Here is an 18,889-nt window from a genome sequence, read left to right as displayed (position 1 = left end):
AGCTGTAAAGCCAGCGCCAGGCCCTGGTTTCTGGCGAAAAGTGAATCACCAAAAAGTACCATTTCCCATGAAACTTCCCGCCCCGTCCCACTCTTCCGTCTGGTGGCTTTGGCTTGTGGGCTCTGACCGTGACTAACAAACCTGCAGGTGGATTTAGGTCGGCGACACGCCCCGCAGGCAGAATCCTTACCTTATATTCCCTTTGGTGATCAAACCTGGTGCTTCAGCTTGTGGTTACAGAGCAGAGGAATCTCGCTCCTTCTTTAACAAGGCACAATAAAATAATAAAGGCACAATAATAAAATAATCCCTTGGCATTGCTGGGTGAGCAGCGAAGGGATAGATGCAACTGCACGCAAAAACTGGAATGGAGACTGAATGCTTTTAAAGTTTATTGTTTTAGACACATAGTCTGAAAAAATACTATGCATTCCCAATTGTCAATTAATATTAAACAAGCATATACATTTTGTTATATTATTATTGATTTAAAATAAAAAAAATGAAACCATTACAGAAAGACTGCTGCATCTTCAGAGGACTTTGCAACTATTTTTTTTTGTAGAAGATTGCTAAAATCAATCTCAGGTTCCAATATTCCTTTGGTCGTTATTTTATTATTTTTTTGTACAACGCGTTTCGTATAGGCACACATTCTGAATTTCTTCATACAGAGGACAGAGTGCTGGAGTAACAACAGATTTTAAAAAAGAGATTTTATTGTATGTCAGTCAATGAGAAAATCGTAGGAGCAGTTCTGAGAAATGTGACAGTTTAATTCTTTACAAAAGTTTCCATAGCTGACTTTTTGATATACATGCTAATATACCAAAACGGAAAAATTTACAGTTAATTATTTTTTTTTACACAAATGTATATGTTCTATTTTGATCCCTTCACTTTCAGTCAAAAATAGAATAGGCAACACTTAGGAAAATGCCTCATTTGTTTGCTGCTTGTACTTTGCTAAAATATATAACAAAAGCTGAAATGAAGTGAAGGGCTTAAAGGGGCTCTAGATGCCTCAGAAAACATTTTATTTTGGAACAATTCCACAGATCTGAAGTTGTATTCCTCCCAGTTACTACAGGTATCCAGATCTCTCCTCCAAAAAGAACAGGTTCAGCTTCATCATTTAACAGGAGAAAGTACAGAGTAGAAACCATTAAATGTGCAAAGTACTGAAGAATGTTAATTCCAAGAAGAAACAAAAATCTAATTCTGGTATCAACATTTTTTTCCCCCCACAGACAAAACCAAAATGAGATATAGAAACAAAGAGTATGCAGATAGAATTGCCTCTAAATAAAATGCTTTGCCAAATTTTACATAAGGCATCAAGAGATCTTTAAGTAATCCATTACCATGCAAAAATAGTATATTATTTCCCAGTTTACATTCATCTTGTAGCAATTTATTTACATATAGATCACCAGTTTGTGCTTTTAACACATGGAAAATAATAATAAGAATAATAACATTAGTTGATTTGTTTCATTCCAGAAGATTGTGTAAGTCAGGTTATTTTGTTATAAGCAAAAAAAAAAAAAATCATATCCATGGCAAAAAATGACATTGGACTTTACTGATGCGGATACATACTTACTAATAGTGATGATAGATTGCAAAATAGTACTTTATCAATAAACAACTCACCATTTCTCTTTACCTGATCTATATCAACTATTTTAACCTGTAAATGTGCCTTTCAGGACAGAATAATTCTGTGCAATTCTGCCAACGTGGCATTAAGACCATTAAGACTGTCTCATGGTTTCTGTGCACACTTGTGTGTGTCTTTGACCATTTCTGTGGCAGAATGGTATTTTGTCTGTGCAATATATTGAGCAAAGAACATACAAAATATATAACGAAGCAATATTCTCTTCCTGGAAATAGTATGTTACTCTGATTTTCATATACAAGCACTGGAGGCAGTCTTCCAGTGATTTCACAGGCATAGCACCAGGCCCAGGAAGAACCTCCCATTTTTAACAAGTCAGAGAATACAGAAAGTCGCAATCTGCAGCACACAAACTACCAAGCCTTCTGGGGAAAAGGGGCTGTAAAATTACTTTATCACACTTGACTGCTCAAGGCAAAGGTGTTTTTTGCACAAATCCCACCTGCAGTACCAGAGCAGAGCTGTGCTGATTTCAGCGGGCTGGTTGTGTTTTCTCATGTACTTGGTTGCAGAATGAACGCCGTAACGACAGTAGTTAAAAACAGTCATCTTTAAGCCATCAAGAGTAGAGCTGTTTACAGAGAAGCGTAACATGCATTGCCGTTTGTGCAATGGCTCTCGAGTCTCAACTCCTTAAATAAGAAGTGTATTAGAAATTAATTTCGTAATTGGTTATCTTGAGAAAAAAAAAAATAAACTGGTTCCTGGACAACCCTGGGGGTTTCCTTGGTGGTCACAAGAAGTAGATGAGTTTAAGAGAGCTCAAAGAAAAACAAACATTCCTGGAATTTGAAGAGAAGCATGTTTATGCCTAGCACATGCCTTGTGCATGTACTCATGGCAAGTTTTAATCTCTTGCAACATTTGTTATGGTTATGGTGAGAGAGTCATCGGCAGAGGAAAATCTGATTACACAAGAAAGTAATAGAGACAGCTCTTAGTTTATTCGAACAGCTTTCCACAAGCTCTGAAAATAATCACACTTCAGAAGTGAATTTCTCTCAAATTTATCTCAAATTTTGCTTCATCCTATTGTGGTCCATATTTTTCCTTTTATTATCGAGTAACAAAGCAGCATTACACGCTTACAGATAACAGCCATCCAAGCCTTAAGTAAACTCGTGCTGGGAGCTTCCCTTCTTGTACAGAGTTCAGTGGTCCAGAAAAGTCTGGTAAACTGAAATCACCTTAGGAGAAAAGTGAATTCAATTCAGGTGGTAGAAAAAGGTCAGTGGAAAACAGCTTTTCTATACTTTCTTCGATGCCTAGTTACCTTTATTTTAATTCAAGGGAGGGAATTGTACTGAGTCTAGCTCTTCCTTGCTTTGAAGCTTGTGACTGCTGTCTTTTGGCTGATACAGACAGGAGACGGACTAGACTCCTCAGAGATTAAACTCCTGTGTGACCTGATCTAAAGAGCCAGATTTTGTACAGTTATTCATGCCACACACCCAAACTCCCCGGAGATGCTGTTGCTGTGTATATTGGAAAAAAAATGAACGTACAATACCATCTGGTCACAGCAGTGATATTTCTGACTTGCCTTGGACTGATATGAATCATTACACTGGAATCAAATGAGGAATCGGGCACAAAAGGGACTCAGACAAACACTTCCACATTTGATAGTTCAGATTGCCTTGTTCTGTGTGTGAGTGATTATGCTAACAGATACCATTTCCTTCGTACCACTTTGTTCTGAAATTACTGCAATAAATCAGTCTTTGTGTAAAACTAACTCATTAACTCAATTTATTTAATTTTTAAAGCATGCAGTGGAATTTCAGAGGGAAAATGAGAGATAATTCAGATTAATAATTTAATCTTTTAGCTTCAAAAGCCTACAATGGATTTCAGTCTAAGAGAAAAAAATGTGTGCTCTCACTGTCCTAGCAAGGAAGGATCTAGGAGGCACAGCTCCATGCTAGCACGCTCTGGTGCAACAAACAGCAGCTATTAACACACACGGATATGTGTAGGACCCTGTTCACAGGAGGAAGCCACCAACAGTCCCAGTATTCACAGTACCTGACATTACACTTTCCTGGTTGCTTTGTACTGTGCTTTACATCAGGAGAGAGCTCCAGCATCCATTCCTGTTCCACTGGGGATTTGACCCCTTCCAATGGCTGCGGCTGGTTGTGAATCCAAGGCTTCATCCCAAAGTTTGCTGCTTTTCCCAGAGAGGCCACTGGCAGCGATGTCAGTGGGAACCGAGGCATCAGAATGTGGGGATGTTTTCCTAGCAGCCCTTTCTGCAGCCACGTCCAGGGCTCTACCACGCCGTGTCACCTTGCAACCAAAACAGCTCTCGCAGCCCATCCGGAGCAGTGTTCCTTCCTCATCCCAGCGTGCCCGAGGATATGCTCCATCTCCATAGTGCTGTGCTGAAAGGGAGCTGGCCCGACCGGACTATGCAGTATTAGCAGCATGTAAAGTAATAAATTAGGGACCGAGAGCACATGGGTTAATGCAAGCTCAACTGCACTGGCTCTCGTGCAGGCTTTTTTGCTTTGCTCAGCTCCACAGAGCCAGCAGCACTCCAGCACCCTTTGAGTCGCTGGGATGCCCACGAGGGCTGCACTGGAGGAGGCCCTGGGGAGAAGTCAGCATGCCGTGGGTGGGCTGGGTTTGGATGGAGAGGAACAGGGGGACTTCTACCCTACCGCTTGCTAGAGTGTTCTTATAACCTCAAGGTAATATTAATCCCTTAGGTGCAGTATACTACTAGGCCTGTTAAGTACAAATACCAGGAGATTTGTTCCTATTTCTATTCTGGTTGTTAGGTCATTAATGATTAAATCAAATCGATGCAATTTACGTCCTGGAAAATATAAAAACTATCACTTAATATATAAACCAATATCCAGCTTGAAGTTCCAGATCAGGGAAAATAGGCTTTCACCATCAATCACTGATAGCTTGAGGTAGACCACATTATTGAATTATGCACAATTTTAGTCTCTAACATGTTAGGTTATATACAATCAAATATCAACAGACATACCTGAAGTTTTCCCTAGTTTAATTTGAAATATTTGTAGTTATTAATAAGATAAGTTTCCATAATTTACTTGGTCATGGATTGAAATTGCTGTATATTTCGTGGCAACTTAGCATAATTCTTGGTAGTGCCCTACTGTGTACATAGAGTAAAAATTGTATCACACCTGATGAAAAAAAAAAAAAAAAGGAAAAGGGAAAACATGGTTAGTGGTGAAATCCTAAAACAAAAGGCTCAAATGTAAGATTCAGATGCTTATCCGTTTCAGCTGTGTCATTCTGGCTCTGTACTTTTGAGTATTACTCTAATATTGCTACAAAGTCCATTATTCAGAAGATTCTTCCTGTGGTTTCAGATGGAGATGCTGGAATATAGCTCTTCTATTTGTTTTTTGAAGTAATCTCTCAGTTCTGGTCTCTTAGCCTTTAACGTTGGTGTCAACAAACCGTTTTGTACTGAGAACATATCAGAGTGAATGTAAATGGCTTTTACCTGGAATAAAAAAAGGGATATATTTGTAGCAGAGATCACAGGCACCACATTCTGTGAGCAAGACTTCGTACAGCACCTTGTCCCTCCTGCATTCCTGGGACCCTTCGACAGGCCCCCAGGATTCCCTCAAGTGCCCAGGTGGTAACACCGAATCCTGCCACCACACCTGGCCTGTTCCTGCACTGGCCTGCCCCCTGGAAGGGACACACCGAAAAATGGAGAACATAAATCTCTTTTCTGCATGAAACCAAAGCCAAAACCTGGGGAGGCAGAGCACCAGGGACAGCATTGCCACATGTGATATCGTGACAGCAGCTTCACACAGATGAAAAATGACACAAGAGAGGAGAGGGGAGGAGAAGATACATCATGCTAAGGAACATCACCTTTCTGAAGAGCAAATCAAACTGCAAAGAAAGCAAGCACCACTGATTTGGTCTTGCAAAATTACCACGCAGCTTTGCAGGCACAAGGAATGTGCAGGAGGATCATCTCTAAAAGAAAAGAATTGATGGTGTCCTACGGGCTAATTAAAACGATGTGAAATCTCCTGTCCCGGGCAAACAATGCCACAGGGCTGCCCTCAGTGGCTGTAGTGTCAGAGCCCATCAGGGAGCCTGCAGCGCTGGTAGGAGCCAGCTCATGGGAACAAGCAGAAAGCTGCTGCGTGGCTGGTCACAGGCCACCGAGTTCAGGCAAATTCCCCAGCCATCTGCTGCTTTGTTGATTTCCCAAACCAGGCTGTCTAGCATATTGGTAGCTTGGGAGTTGCAGGAATATAGATTGAGGATCAGTTTTAAAATCCCTTTTATGTTATGTGATTCATTTTTTCCCCTGTAAGCTTTGTTGAGCAGTGCCTTCCCCAGGGACATCTTTCCCAAAATCAGCGTTGATAAAAATCAGCGCTTCCTCCGCTTTCTGCAACCAATTTCAGAGAGTCTGCTCCCTGGAAACATCTGGCTACAGAAGCCAGAGCTGTCCTTTCACAGCCCAAGGTCCCAGCTCAGGACCCTGGTGCTGTGGACAAGGACAGAGACAAGAGAGTGGCCCTTCTATGTGTAAGGGATCCCCTCCTACAAAATCACTGGCCATATGATCTGGCTCAAGGGTGGGTTTTAAGATTACCTATTGCGACAAAGATCTAATTTTGAAGGCCTTTAGTTCTGAAGTGCAAAACATTTCTTCTTAGTTGTAAGATGGCAAGGCTTTCCTCACTACTTTATGAGCTGCAAAATGCTGATAGAGTAGATGGCTTGAGAATATTTCATACTGTGAATGCCACAGCAGGAGCAAACCAGACTTATTACCACAGACAAATGTGTGCTGTAAACCATGTTTATATTGAATTCCCTTTTAAAATTAATTTCTTTTTAATACCATTTCATTTTCATGTGTAACAGGGAAATGAAGAATAATAAGTTTATGTTTAATGTTGCTTCTGCTCCACTCAGATATGGTGAATTACTCATTGGAGTTACCACCCAGAAACAGACTACACAAAAGCAAAAAGCCCCTTGCTACTTATATGTATTGATTAAGATGTTCATTATTTTAACAGAAATATGTTATTTACACATTTTTTACTGTATTTTTAATGCTATATATTTCATTATTGATTTCACATCTCTCCTTCTGAAGTGTTTGTCGCTCTTTGCAGGAATATTTACACAAGCATCAGAAAACGATTAGTGCACAGGCTGAAAATAAACAAAACAGCAGCATTTCCTATGGCAATTATAAAAAGAAAAAAAAAAAAAGGCAATTACAGCCCCATTTTCTTACGGTGGGAGAAGACTAAAGAGTCCTCCAGGTATTCATCTTGGGCCCTGCCTATCAGACTGGAGACATGACCCATGCACCTGGGTTGGATTTTTACCTCTGCACCCACAACTTTCACTAAATTTAATTCAAATGTCAAGCATGACTGGAAGGCGAAATCATGGCATGTATATTTTTCAAGGGAACAAATTGAGCTTGTCAGTGTTAAACCTCTTTTTTAAAAGACCTTGTATGCCAGCTACAGGAAGAATATGCAATAACACAACAAATGCTACAAATCTGTTCAACATACACAGACCAATCCATCGCCTGTCTGACCACAGTGAGCAATGTATTAATTGTTTAATTTTACCTGTTCAAAGGAGTGAAGTCCGCTCTCCTTACCTAACCGTACCATGTCTTCCATTATTGCTTTCTTCAGTTCCTGGGTTAAAACATACAAATTCCCCATGAGATATCAGAAACAACCTCACATGCAGTTAATACCACTGGTCATCATTAAACATGTTTCTGAGGAAAGTTCAAGTGCCTTACTGACAGCACATAATTAGCGAATACTCCAATAAAGCAAGGTACAAACATTAAAATGAAGTGTGGTGATGTTAACTCCTTCCTCAGTAGGAAATGTAGGGTTAGTACATCCACACAGCAAAGGGCTGAGGGGTGGATGTTAAATCTGCAATCCTACAGCCACTTCCCAGACTCAGAGGCAGAATTACTCCCCACAGACACCCATGGGGGGACACAGCAGCACCGGTGTTTGGTGCTGTGATCCGGCTCAGTGAGCCAGTGTTGGAGCAAGGCTGGGATCCTTCCTTAACACCTACACAAGCATAGCCTCTCCTGCTGCTGTACTGTTCCCTGCCGGGCAGATACCAAGACCCCAAGGCCCACAGCACTGCGCCCCAGTCAGCCCTGCCTAGAAGATGGCTCCTCAGGGCTGGCTTCCCGTGACAGGACAGTTCGTGCTACTGCGACCACCAGTAGCAGAGACCACCTCTGACGGGGTTACACGCAATGACACAAGGCCGGACTGCCGACAGATACAAAAAAACAAACCTTGTTTTTACAGAGTTCTGAGTATGTTCCATCAAACCCTCTTTTCTTTGCCCAGCCTGGCATAACTTCGGAGTCTGGCACCACAATTCCCACCAGGAAGGCCTGCAGGTGAAAGAGAGCAGCAGTTTCAGGCAAAGGCTGAGCCACATTTAAGGCACCATGCTGAAGTGAATGCATAAGCGGGTTGAATTCACTAAGTGTTTATCACTTTTTGCCCAATTACATCAGTAAGTCACGGAGCAGCAGTGGTTTAGTCTTCACCTGGCTTACCAATGCTGGCATGGCAAAGGAGGGCTTTAGAGACCCAAAAGGTGACACCAAAGCTAATTTTAAGGTGTGAATTTTGGCCACAACATCCCTCAAGCTGCTTAGGGTCACACCAGCAGCTCAGCTCCAGAATTGGAGAGATGTTGAGAAGTGTGGCATGACCCACCCACACTGTCCCCCCATTCACGCCCAGCCCTTTGACTAATAATTACAAGGAACAAAAAAAGATTTTCTGAAAACCTCATTTTTACCTGCAGGCTGTCTCCATGGACATAGATCTGGGCAACAGGATCACTACGGATATAGATATTCTCTATCTTCTCTGGTGCAATATATTCTCCCTGAGCAAGTTTAAATATATGCTTTTTCCGGTCAATAATTTTAAGAGTCCCATTCTGTTAGGAGAAAAGAAAGAAATGACAGTTCCCAGAGAAGTTATTTAATCACAGAGGCTTGGTAAACAGTCTGCTCTAAACTGCGCTGTTTAAATTGTCAGAAAATGCTTCACTGATGCATTGAAATTAATCTGAAAAAAAAATAATCTTAATCCTTTGTAAAGATATATCTACTTGGAAACTTCAATACTTGAAAATTTATGTGGGATAATAAGATTGGCATGAGAATGAGCAGCTGGTCAGTACGCACAGGTAACCATTTCCCAATGTCTCCAGTGTGAAGCCAGCCCTCCTGGTCCAGTGCCTCAGTTGTCTTCTCCTCATCTTTCAGATAACCCTTGAAAACATTCGGTCCTTTCACACATATCTGCAAAACAGTCCGAGTTGCTAATAAATTATTTTATTATTCTGCTGTAATTGCTGACAAGCTAAGTAGTAATTCACTGATACTGAAATATGTTAAAGGTTGATTTAATGACTGCACTCCATGAAACTAAAATATATGGAGTTATAAAATGTAAATAATATATGGAGTTATAAAAAAAATGATTTTCATTCATTTTGCAGTTAAAACCAAAAAAGTTATTTCAATAAATTTAATTTCTATGCGATATTTAAAAACAAAAGTAACGTAGAAATCATAGAAATCTGGGTACTTCTGGCTGGACTAATTAATTCAGTCTTAGCTTTTAAAGTAATCAGGCATGACATTGGCTGAAGGTGCTGTTGTGGCCCTCTGCTAATGAATGCTTCGCTGCTCTGTTGGTGAATTGATGTTTTCCTTCTGGGATGTAACATGCAATAAATCTGCAACCATACACCTTGAAAAGGTAAAATGCTTCCATAACTACATTGTGACTTAATAAGGGAATAACTAGTGTGAATTTTATATTAAAATATGAGTTGCTACCTCTCCTTCTCCTTTGGAAGCAAAATAATTCAGCTCTTCCACATCCTTCAGTCTGATTAAGTTGCAGGGCAAAGGGGCTCCTACATGACCTGGAAATCAAAGACTGCAAGTCACTTGTCAGCTCTCTCACAGACATTTTATCAGCATTTCATTAGTAGTTGCTTGCATGGTTGTAGATACACTTGATTTTCTTGCAGGAATTGCGTCTGTGTGCAGAAATAATTTGGAAAAGGTGGAAGAAAATAGCTACCTGATGTCCAGTCACCTGGGGTGGTGAAGGTGCACCCAGCTGTGCACTCTGTTTGGCCGTAACCTTCATAGACCTGGCAAAGAAACAGGCACCTCTGAAGCAGCGCGTGTGGTTGCACTGCTGCAGAACACAGTGCTGGGAACTGTCCTGCAAACTAACCCTGCCTGCTGCAATGCACAGGCACAGCTTTAACACACGGATGCTTTCCCTGGCCCCTACTGTATACAAAATTACCTCTACTTTGCTATTAATCACTGCTGCTGTGTAGAGCTGAAAATAGTGTGAAGACAAGTTCAGCAATTAGTTTTAAAGCCCAGAAGTATGTTACTCTGCAAAAGGGAGGTGTTGGTGGGGAAAAAAAAGTGTTATTTTTCTGGGACATTTTGAAAACACACCTTTTAATGTTTTTACACTTAATTTTAGGCTCTTGAATGAGGCCTTTTAGTTGCCTGGGGCTTCACAATCAGAGAGAAATAACGCAGAGGAGATCTGAACCGGGTTACGTGGCCACCTGAAGGTTACCATTCCCCGTTTATATATAGAACAAACCTCATGAAGTTCCTAGCACATGCACGGGCCCGCTTAATTGCACAGTCAACCAAATGCTGGGACAGGTGGGATGACCTGATGCTTTGTGCTGGCAGCTGCCCGCAGGGACAGCAGCGCCTGCCTGCCCGAGGCCACCGGCTGTCCCCTGCTGCCCCGCCGCCGTGGGGACACCGGGCTGTTGTGGCCACAAACCCTGCTGTCACGACAGATGCTGGCAGTCCTGAGGTCCCAGCCCAGCTCCCCAGCTCCCCACGGGCACCCCCGGCTCACCTGGCACCCGAGGGCCGCCCGCAGGAAGCCCAGGACGGTGGGAGAGGCAGGGGCAGCGCCGGTCACTATCATGCGGACGCAGCCGCCGAGGCTCGCCTGCTCAAACACCAGAAAATGAAATCAGAAATACATCATCAATCAGGACAGATGGCAAAAACCAGGCGTATTTCTGATGCAGAGCTTGCACAAAATGGCCCCGCGTCTGCTCCCTCTAGAGCAGATTCAGCCGTGCTGTGGAAATGTGAACTGACCCTGAACCTTGCCTCAGGAATAAAAAGCCAGCTAAATCTTAAAAGCAGTAACTCTGCCCTTCAGGCAGAACGAATGCCAAAGACACAGCTCTTGCTCTGTCAGATCCTTCCTGTGCTGGGGGCGAGCATCCAACGCTCTCCCTTTTTAAGGGAAATGACTTTCCAATACTTGTGAAGTTACCACACCCATTCCCATGCCAACTTTTACTTCTCCCCCCCACTTTGTTTCCTTTTTCTTTTTCTAAGAGTAAAACGAAGCAAGCACAAGACAAAACAGCTCCCAGCTGGCACGTGGGCTCCCCAGCTCCTGGAGCACCCTGTGGCCCCGCTGCCCTCAGCACCACGAGCCCTGCTCTCTGCACACTGCGGTCATCTAATCCGCAGATGAAAGACACGGTCAGTTTCTGCAGTTAAAAATAAAGTGGCGTGTCTTCAGATAAGTTATCCAATTAAAAAGTGAAGTAATCAGAGCCTCCTACAGCAGTACAGTGCCTGGAAAACCTGATTTAAAGCTATTTTATTTTATTTTAATTACCAAGGGGATGTATGGCATGCAGCAGGGCACTCTGATTTCTTTCCCCTGTTGTTAAATAAAGATTTACACGTGCATTTTTCTCTACATCCTTATTCTCATTTTCCTAGGAAAACAAGCCGTTTTCAATATGCCCAGCTGAAACCCATCCCTAAATCCAATCGTTATCTGTACAGAATTTGCAGGGAGCTTTGGAGCCACATCCCTTCGATCAGTCACTCCTCCTTCCCCCTCCTGACCACCTTCCTGAGTTTCATCCCCTCCGGGAGGACACAGGAGCTGCTGAATGCCCTCATCTCCCCCACCCCTGGAAGGGTGTGAGAGAGGAGAAACCCTTCACCTGTGGGGCATGGGCAGAGCCCAAATAACAGAGGAAGAGCAAAACGCCCCAAGAGCAGCGCTGCTGAGTCCATCACCTGTCCAAATGCAGCCTCTGGCATCATGCTGTGCCTTAAACACAGCTTCAGACCTCAGAATGAATATATAAGCAAAAACAGAAACGTAGCAAAAGTTAATGGAATGACAAACTGTGCTTCATTTCCTTTTTCTATTCAATTTTCACTCTGCAATTTGCCAGTGAGCAGCAATTGGCCCCAGCTCGCTGCAGACAAGCAGATCACACCAACTTCAAGGAAAGCCAGTCATTACTAGAAAAAATGACAGTTCTTTGACTTTTGATTTACTTCAGAAATTCCTTACCTGTATTTTATTAAAGAACAGCTTGTCCCACAGGCTGTCGTTTCTGATGATCCCATTTCGGACTTCTGCTTTTTTCCTCTTGGCGGCAAACTCCAGAATCCAGCGCTTCAGGGAGGTGTCTGCCTGGCTGAAGATCTGGGCGGTGGGAGGGAGAAAGCATCACAGACTCAGTGCCATCATCTCCTGCTTGTACAGTTACAGCTACACGGCTCTGCTGGTGCCAGCAGGGTACAGGGATGTCAGAAATACGGTTAAATAAGATGGCACTGTGGCTTTGCTGGGGTAGGGAAGAGGGTATCCAAACCCTGACTTTACATGCTTAACTGCGGGGGAAAGTCAGCCCAGTAGCTTGTGCTTTAAGCCCATCTTTAAAGGATAAATCTTCTGAGGAAGAAATATTCCCTGCTGCTCAAACAGAGAAGACAACGACCAGACATCTTTCTAACACAGTTTTCAAAACCACCTCTTTGTTTAAAAAAAATATCTAGATGCAGAAGCCAACCTCACATTTACACTGCCTAAATCTTTCTCATCATTCTGCAGTTCCCGGTTTTGAGCTGCCATTGCCACCAGGAAGATCCCAGTTCCAAAGCCTGTCGAAGGGCACGAAGCGTCTCAGTGCGTGCAGGTCTGACTGGTGTTGCCCTGCCGAGAAAACGCCTCTTCTCCAGCAGTGCCACTGGCAGCCTCAGAGAGAGCAGGGCAAGGGTCTAGCACAGAGGGGTTTCTTATAGCCATGTCTGTGCCACACCACAAAACACAGCCCCACAGATTGGAGCAGCTCTATCGCTTACACAGGGTAAGAAGTGTTTGCAATAAGGCAGGAATTGTATCAACTGCCAGGGAAATCCCCAGGACCGAGGGAACTCTTTCAGATATGCATTAGAGGGACATAAATGTCACTATTACAAGAAGAACAAAATGCAGCTCACCTTGTCGTACATCCTGTTTAACAGCCGTGGCACGACGGGGAAGATGGTGGGACGCAGAGCCTTCATGTCGTCCGATAAGAGGCGGATGTCTCCTTGGAAGAACCCAATCCGCCCCCCGTGGCAGTACACTACGGACTGTGACGGGAAGAAAAAAGACCCCATGTAACCTTTTTGTTTGTAATTCCCATGGTTCAGCATCCCTCCCAAACACAGAAACGCCCTTCCTGAAATCCTGCTCTCCAGCATGGCAAAAATGGTGCTTTAGAAGTATATATATATAAATTTTACAGAAAATTTTGCACTGAATGGAAACGTACACGTAGTTCTGGGCACTCATCAGAATTTCAGCATCCACCAAATTTGCTACTGTCTGGAAAAGCAAGGAGCCGAAGCTTTGGGAAGGGGTTTTCCCTGAGGTAGGGTCAGACCCGGGTCCGGACTTCACCCCTGAAGCCCGGACCTACCCCTGCAGCTCACGGCATGAAGACTTAAGGTTGGTAAAGAAACGCATATTAAGAAACGTTGTGAAACACAGTGAGCAGCAGACGGTTTTTAGATGTTAATACTTTAGTTTTGTTTAAACATACCGATACAGACTACGTTAGCAATACAGTGCCTGATCCTGTATCCCAGAAATAGGCGCCTGCTTCTTAAAAGGTGCTCGCACAGATCCAGAAGTTTCATATTTGGCAAGAAAAGAGGCCACTTGTTCATCAGATGAGAAAAGAGCTGGACGGGCAGTAGAGCTGTGATAAGCCAGCTGGCAGTGGAAGGACAGCCCTGGTAGTCAGTTACTACCTAGCTAAAACTGGAAGGATGTGGTTTGTGCACCCACTTGAGTGCGTTTAGGGATGAGCATCCCTGTCCAGCTTGGACAGGGAGCGCATCCTGAGCCAGGCACCCACGGTGCTGGGAGCTGAGCCCAGCCCCACTGAGCTGTGTGCTATCCCACAAGGCTGGAATATGGTGAGAGCATCAGCTCCTGCTGGAGCACTCTGCTCCCCCAGCAGCCAAAACGGCTAACCATGCCTTAAGAGACACCTCAGTTTTTCTGTGCTGCACCCAAAAGCCTGCCACAGCAACCGGAGCACTCTCCCTGCGTTGTCAGCCAGCGAGAGGCTCCCTCTCCGTGGGCCGAAACCACAGGAATTTCATACGTGTGATGTGGGTTTAACAGGCACCGCACTGCCAAATCGTGTGCTACACGGCACAGGCATGTGAATAAGAAGAAAACAAAAAGGAAAATAACATCACTGCGGGCTCACTGGGACTTGTGAGTGACCAGCAGAAAGCTTTAACGAACAGATCTAAGTTTAGCTGTAAGTTCCAGGAACTAAGAATGCCAGCTAAAACCAGGGAAGCTGATACGGTCTTTGCTGTGCAGAATAATTCTGGGAACAATTTCTTAGCCCTTTTGAAAAATCTCTATATTAATGAGCTTTTTCAGGAAAGGGTAAACCTTCCTTAACCTTTGAACTGCCTGCTTTGGAGGGCTGCCCCTGTCCGCCTGGCAGCATCCTGCGAAAGGAGGTGATTTCAAAGGCTTCTATTTTTTTACCCCATCAGATGACTTTTTAATAATTACATTCTTATTAGCTAGCAATGAGGTTTGCCTGAGCAGCGGTGGCATACTGACCAACTTGCCTCTTAAAATTAGGCTTTCAAGCAAAAATATGCCGGCTGCAATTCCCCAAATCTTTCATGGGCTTTCAGTTCCAATTTGCAAATGTTTTAACGTGGCAGAATGTATTATTTCTGGCACATTGCTGAGAAGTGGAAGGCTCATATTGGGATGCCTGTCTGACTAGAAAGCACGTTTCCAGCCCAGAACAGCCCAGAGAAAACACAGAGCCACTGCTCACACACTGAATCGGTTTCCAGCCCCCAGCTTTTCGGGCTGTAGGGCTGATGTGCTCCTCTCACCTGACCTGCACAGCACGCCAACCACAGCACAAATTTTCACCTGTCTTTTCAGACAGAGATGCAAGAAGGCAGCTCTGCAGGCTGGCGAGAACAATGGTGCAGAATTGGGTTTGCTCCCACGATCGCTGACCCTAGAGCGCTTTGTGAGGCTGCAGGTGACTCCTGCCCGCTGACCAGGGGCCGTTTCCCAAACCCACAGCTTGGGAAACGCTCCCGGCACCGGTGTTACCATGTGGCACTTCTGGAGTACAAGCTTTTTTAGTGCTACGAGATATCGCTGGTTATTTAGTATTTTATTTTATTTTTTTGGTGTGGAAAAAGGTGATTTCCACTGACGCTAGGACCTTACCTGTACCATTCTCTCAAACATGTGTGCTAAAGGCAAATAGGAAATGTGAACATCCTCACAAGTAGGAGACCACTGACTCTGGAAGAAAGCACAAGGAGCCCCACGAGGCCTCGTCAGTTCAGGCAGTTTCTTACCTGTATAACTCGTTCAAACATGTGAGCCAGAGGCAGGAAGGAGATGAGCACATCGTCCTGTCTCGGAAAGATCACTTTCTGCAGGTGGAGGGCATGGGAGACAGAAAGGAAAGAAACACTGACAGGAAGACAACAAGAAAGTCATAAAACGGTAAAAAGAAAAATGGCACCAGAGGAGCAAAAAGGGGAGAGATCATCGAGAGAGGAAGGGAGCAGCGCACGAAGTGAAGCGTTAAAGCCACAGCGTCAATGAGCTACGTTAGCAGGAGGAGTACAGAGCACGGAGATGTACACACAGGGCACGGAGAGGCTCTCCACGGCGAAGGCACGCCGTGTCCATACAGCTCACACTGGAAACAGGCGCTCACCCCGACAGACAGCCCGGCTGTCAGCCCTGCTGTCTGCCACGAGGGGCTCAGGCCACGCTTTGCACTCTCGGATTCGTGCAGACCTGCTGGAGCCTCCCCGAAATCAGCAGGGCTCCGCGGACACACCATTTTTCCAGAGCCCGTCAGAGATTCCCAGCATTATTTCAATCAAAGAGAAAAGATTTTTCCTCCCCCTCCCCTTAGGTTAATCATTGATTTGAGGCAGGGTATGTTGGATCACTTAGCTGCAGAAATTAACGATTTCTGTTAGTGTTTCTCATCATTTTATCGATTCGAATGCGATTTTAAGTGCATTATCACTGCCCCACAGATGGGTGCAGCAGGGAAAAGGAAGGCAAAAAAGTTATGCAAAAAAAAAATACATAACCAAAGACTTCGGTTTGCCAAGGTTTTAATTCTGTCTCAGAGGCTGGACTTAGCAGTGGCCCCAAGAGCCTTACTTGGTCCTTGCCCCGAAGGAAAGCAACCTGCCTGCCTGCATTTCCAAGGCTAAGGCTTGCCACAACGTTATGGATTAGAAAAACTGAAAGCTTCATTACCCACTGACTTGCACCAAGGCCAGTGGTTAGTGGAAAATGGGTATAAAAGCTTTGGGCTCCTGGCATTAGCGGTTTATACCCACTTTGCATCTCCACTGCTGTGACGGAATCGGTACTCCGTGGCCTGGGACACGGCGGTGGACGGAGGAGCACCACGTCCTTCCTCGGGAGATGTTTTACTGGGGTTAAATCTGGGCAAGTCAGCTTTGGGCACGCTCTCCCGACCATTACCTAGTGAAGTCAAACAGGATTGACCACCGGGGTGTTTTCAGCATCCCGATCCTTATTATGTGTCAATCTGATCTGCAGATCTATTTATATATTATTCCAAATTGGCCTCGTTTTCTGCACGCGCCGTAACATAAAACCATTAGCATCACTAGCTACGCTGCTCTTTTTGCACTGCTTTAAGTGCCCAGACAATAAATGGCTTGTTTTGAAATTGGAGCAAAACGCTGCGATTTGCTAATATTTCACAGTTGGCACAGCTGTCCAGTTAAACAGATAAAATGAAAACAGCTTCTTGGCTTTTGAGAGTAATGTTGTAATAAAGCTCTAAGTTCACGTATTTTTTTCCGTTTATGGAAATCACTGCACTAAGGAAAATTGTCCCAGAAGTATGTAAGCCCCTCAGCTTTCGGTATCTGTATTTCACTACCTGATACTGCTGTCAAGTGTTTTGCACTTTGCTTGACTTTATTGCTGCAGTCAGACATTGCCCTTCCCTTGCAGGTTGGCTGCAGACGTTTGCACCGTGGCCAGCGGTGCCCTGGTGCCCGAAGCTTTGGGTTGACAGCCACACACACCAGACTTACGTCTGAATCTGATCCCTTGGAGATTAATCAAAGAATCCCACTGCCGTCACTGAGCACTGAATCCATCTCTGTGGGCCAGTCCTGGAAGACGCCACGTTCCCTCAGCTCCCTGCAAAGCGGTTATCTTCCAAAATAAACGCTCCTGCCCTTTGAGTCTCAGAGATATCCAGGCATCAGCTTCCCTTTGCGCGTCTCGCTGCCTCCGAAGCCAGAAAAGCTCCGCACCACGAACCCCGAGGGCTCGCTGTGGTGAACACAGTGACATTTCCTACGGCAAGTTACCGGAGTCACCGCCCTGCGAGCGCTCGAACATGGGAGCTCAGGGGGGTTTCATGTCATGTGTCCACATTTCTTTACAACGGTGGCCTGGAAATCTCAGAAAACTTGAGGATTAAGATAATAAGGCTGCAGTATCTCCAGCACCAACCATAAAACAAACAAGGGATTTGCGGTAATAAATTGTGCATCCCATGTGGATGCTGCTGCTTTACAGAATTGCCCATTTACTGTGAAAAACTAGATTATTTGTATTTGATAAGCGCAAGCTGCATATAATTCTTTATATGATTTGCTAAAGCAAATGTGCTTCCTATACCATTTCTAAACAGAACTTTACATGCTGCATGAACCATATTATACATCTATTTGACCAGTGCTGTGATTTTTTTCTTTTTAAATGTATGTCCAAAACTAAAGTATACTTTAATATTAAATTGACCATTCTGTTAAAAATAAATAAATAAATAAATATTTAAGTTCCCATATACACACACACTTAACATGCAGAAAGCTTTCAAATAAAGGTTGGGATGTTGCACGGGCATCCCCAGGAGCGGGCACTACTCTCTCAAGCACCAGTCACAGCTGTGCAGGATTTGCAGGAGCCAGCATTGCTCCTCTGCAGCACTTTGCACCCTGCAGCCCCAGGGAGCCCGTGCTTGTAGCATGGGGATGTAATATCCACCAGCACTGCAAACTCAGCCCTCCTCCCACTGCTGTGAATTTGGCCCCGAGTAAGAGAAATCTGGCCTGTTATCCAGAGGGGCACATCCCCAGCCCTTGCAGGGACACCGCTCAACCCCACACTCCGCACACATTCTCCAAGTCAGGGTATTCACCTCCGTCACTTTCAAAAAGCCCGAAAAATCGGCGACCACGTTCCCGTGAGTCAGCATAGCACCTTTGGGGTTTCCTGAAAGGAAACAGAGAGGGTGATTTTAAAAGCCAGCAGGTCATTTACAAAAGCTTAGAAAAAAAAAAAAGCAAATTGTTAAAATGTTAATTTTAAATGGATTTTAAAACTTGTGTAATTTTCAGTCATTCATGTGCAGTAATATTTACCAAAGGCACTTATTGCAATGTTCAGAAATTAGTAAAATACTGCAAACACACTATATCATGAATATTTTTCTGTTGGAGACACTGAACAAGGGTTTCCACCAGAAGCAAGGTTCACACACGAGCCAGGGCTCCATCCACAACACCCTGCCCGCAGCACTGCGTCCTCCTGTCCCAGCACTGTCACTTTGCATCACCCTCAAAGGATTTATTTCAGAAAAGAAGGTGTAGCTCAGCTTAAATAACGATTACAGAATCACCCTCCCCCTGCAGCGTGTTTTTAAGCAGATTGCTTTAATTTGATCACGCTGCTGCAGCGCTGCACCGGG

The 18,889-nt window shown here is 44.2% G+C and overlaps 1 protein-coding gene across 3 annotated transcripts in view; it reads right to left on the bottom strand.

Annotated features, from left to right (window-relative positions):
• Positions 1–368: 368 nt before the first annotated feature.
• Positions 369–18,889, bottom strand: part of ACSL6 (acyl-CoA synthetase long chain family member 6) — a 57,212-nt gene continuing 38,691 nt past the window's right edge. For 2 of the 3 annotated variants that reach the window (XM_068697929.1, XM_068697928.1), the window contains exons 10-21: positions 18,341–18,414; positions 15,346–15,423; positions 13,074–13,208; positions 12,142–12,276; positions 10,660–10,755; positions 9,841–9,913; positions 9,591–9,679; positions 8,931–9,047; positions 8,543–8,680; positions 8,019–8,126; positions 7,312–7,383; positions 369–5,180 (exon numbers count right to left, since the gene is read on the bottom strand). In XM_068697929.1, coding sequence (XP_068554030.1) covers positions 5,040–5,180; positions 7,312–7,383; positions 8,019–8,126; positions 8,543–8,680; positions 8,931–9,047; positions 9,591–9,679; positions 9,841–9,913; positions 10,660–10,755; positions 12,142–12,276; positions 13,074–13,208; positions 15,346–15,423; positions 18,341–18,414 — 1,256 coding nt within the window. In that variant the 3' untranslated portion in view covers positions 369–5,039. Of the gene's footprint in view, positions 5,181–7,311; positions 7,384–8,018; positions 8,127–8,542; positions 8,681–8,930; positions 9,048–9,590; positions 9,680–9,840; positions 9,914–10,659; positions 10,756–12,141; positions 12,277–13,073; positions 13,209–15,345; positions 15,424–15,479; positions 15,558–18,340; positions 18,415–18,889 lie in introns of all 3 variants that reach the window. The other variant, XM_068697927.1, reaches the window with a different exon arrangement.

The sequence above is a fragment of the Anas acuta genome, chromosome 14 (assembly GCF_963932015.1).
Source record: "Anas acuta chromosome 14, bAnaAcu1.1, whole genome shotgun sequence".
In the NCBI taxonomy this organism is placed as follows: Eukaryota; Metazoa; Chordata; class Aves; order Anseriformes; family Anatidae; genus Anas; species Anas acuta.
This window is presented reverse-complemented; position numbering and strand designations above follow the sequence as displayed.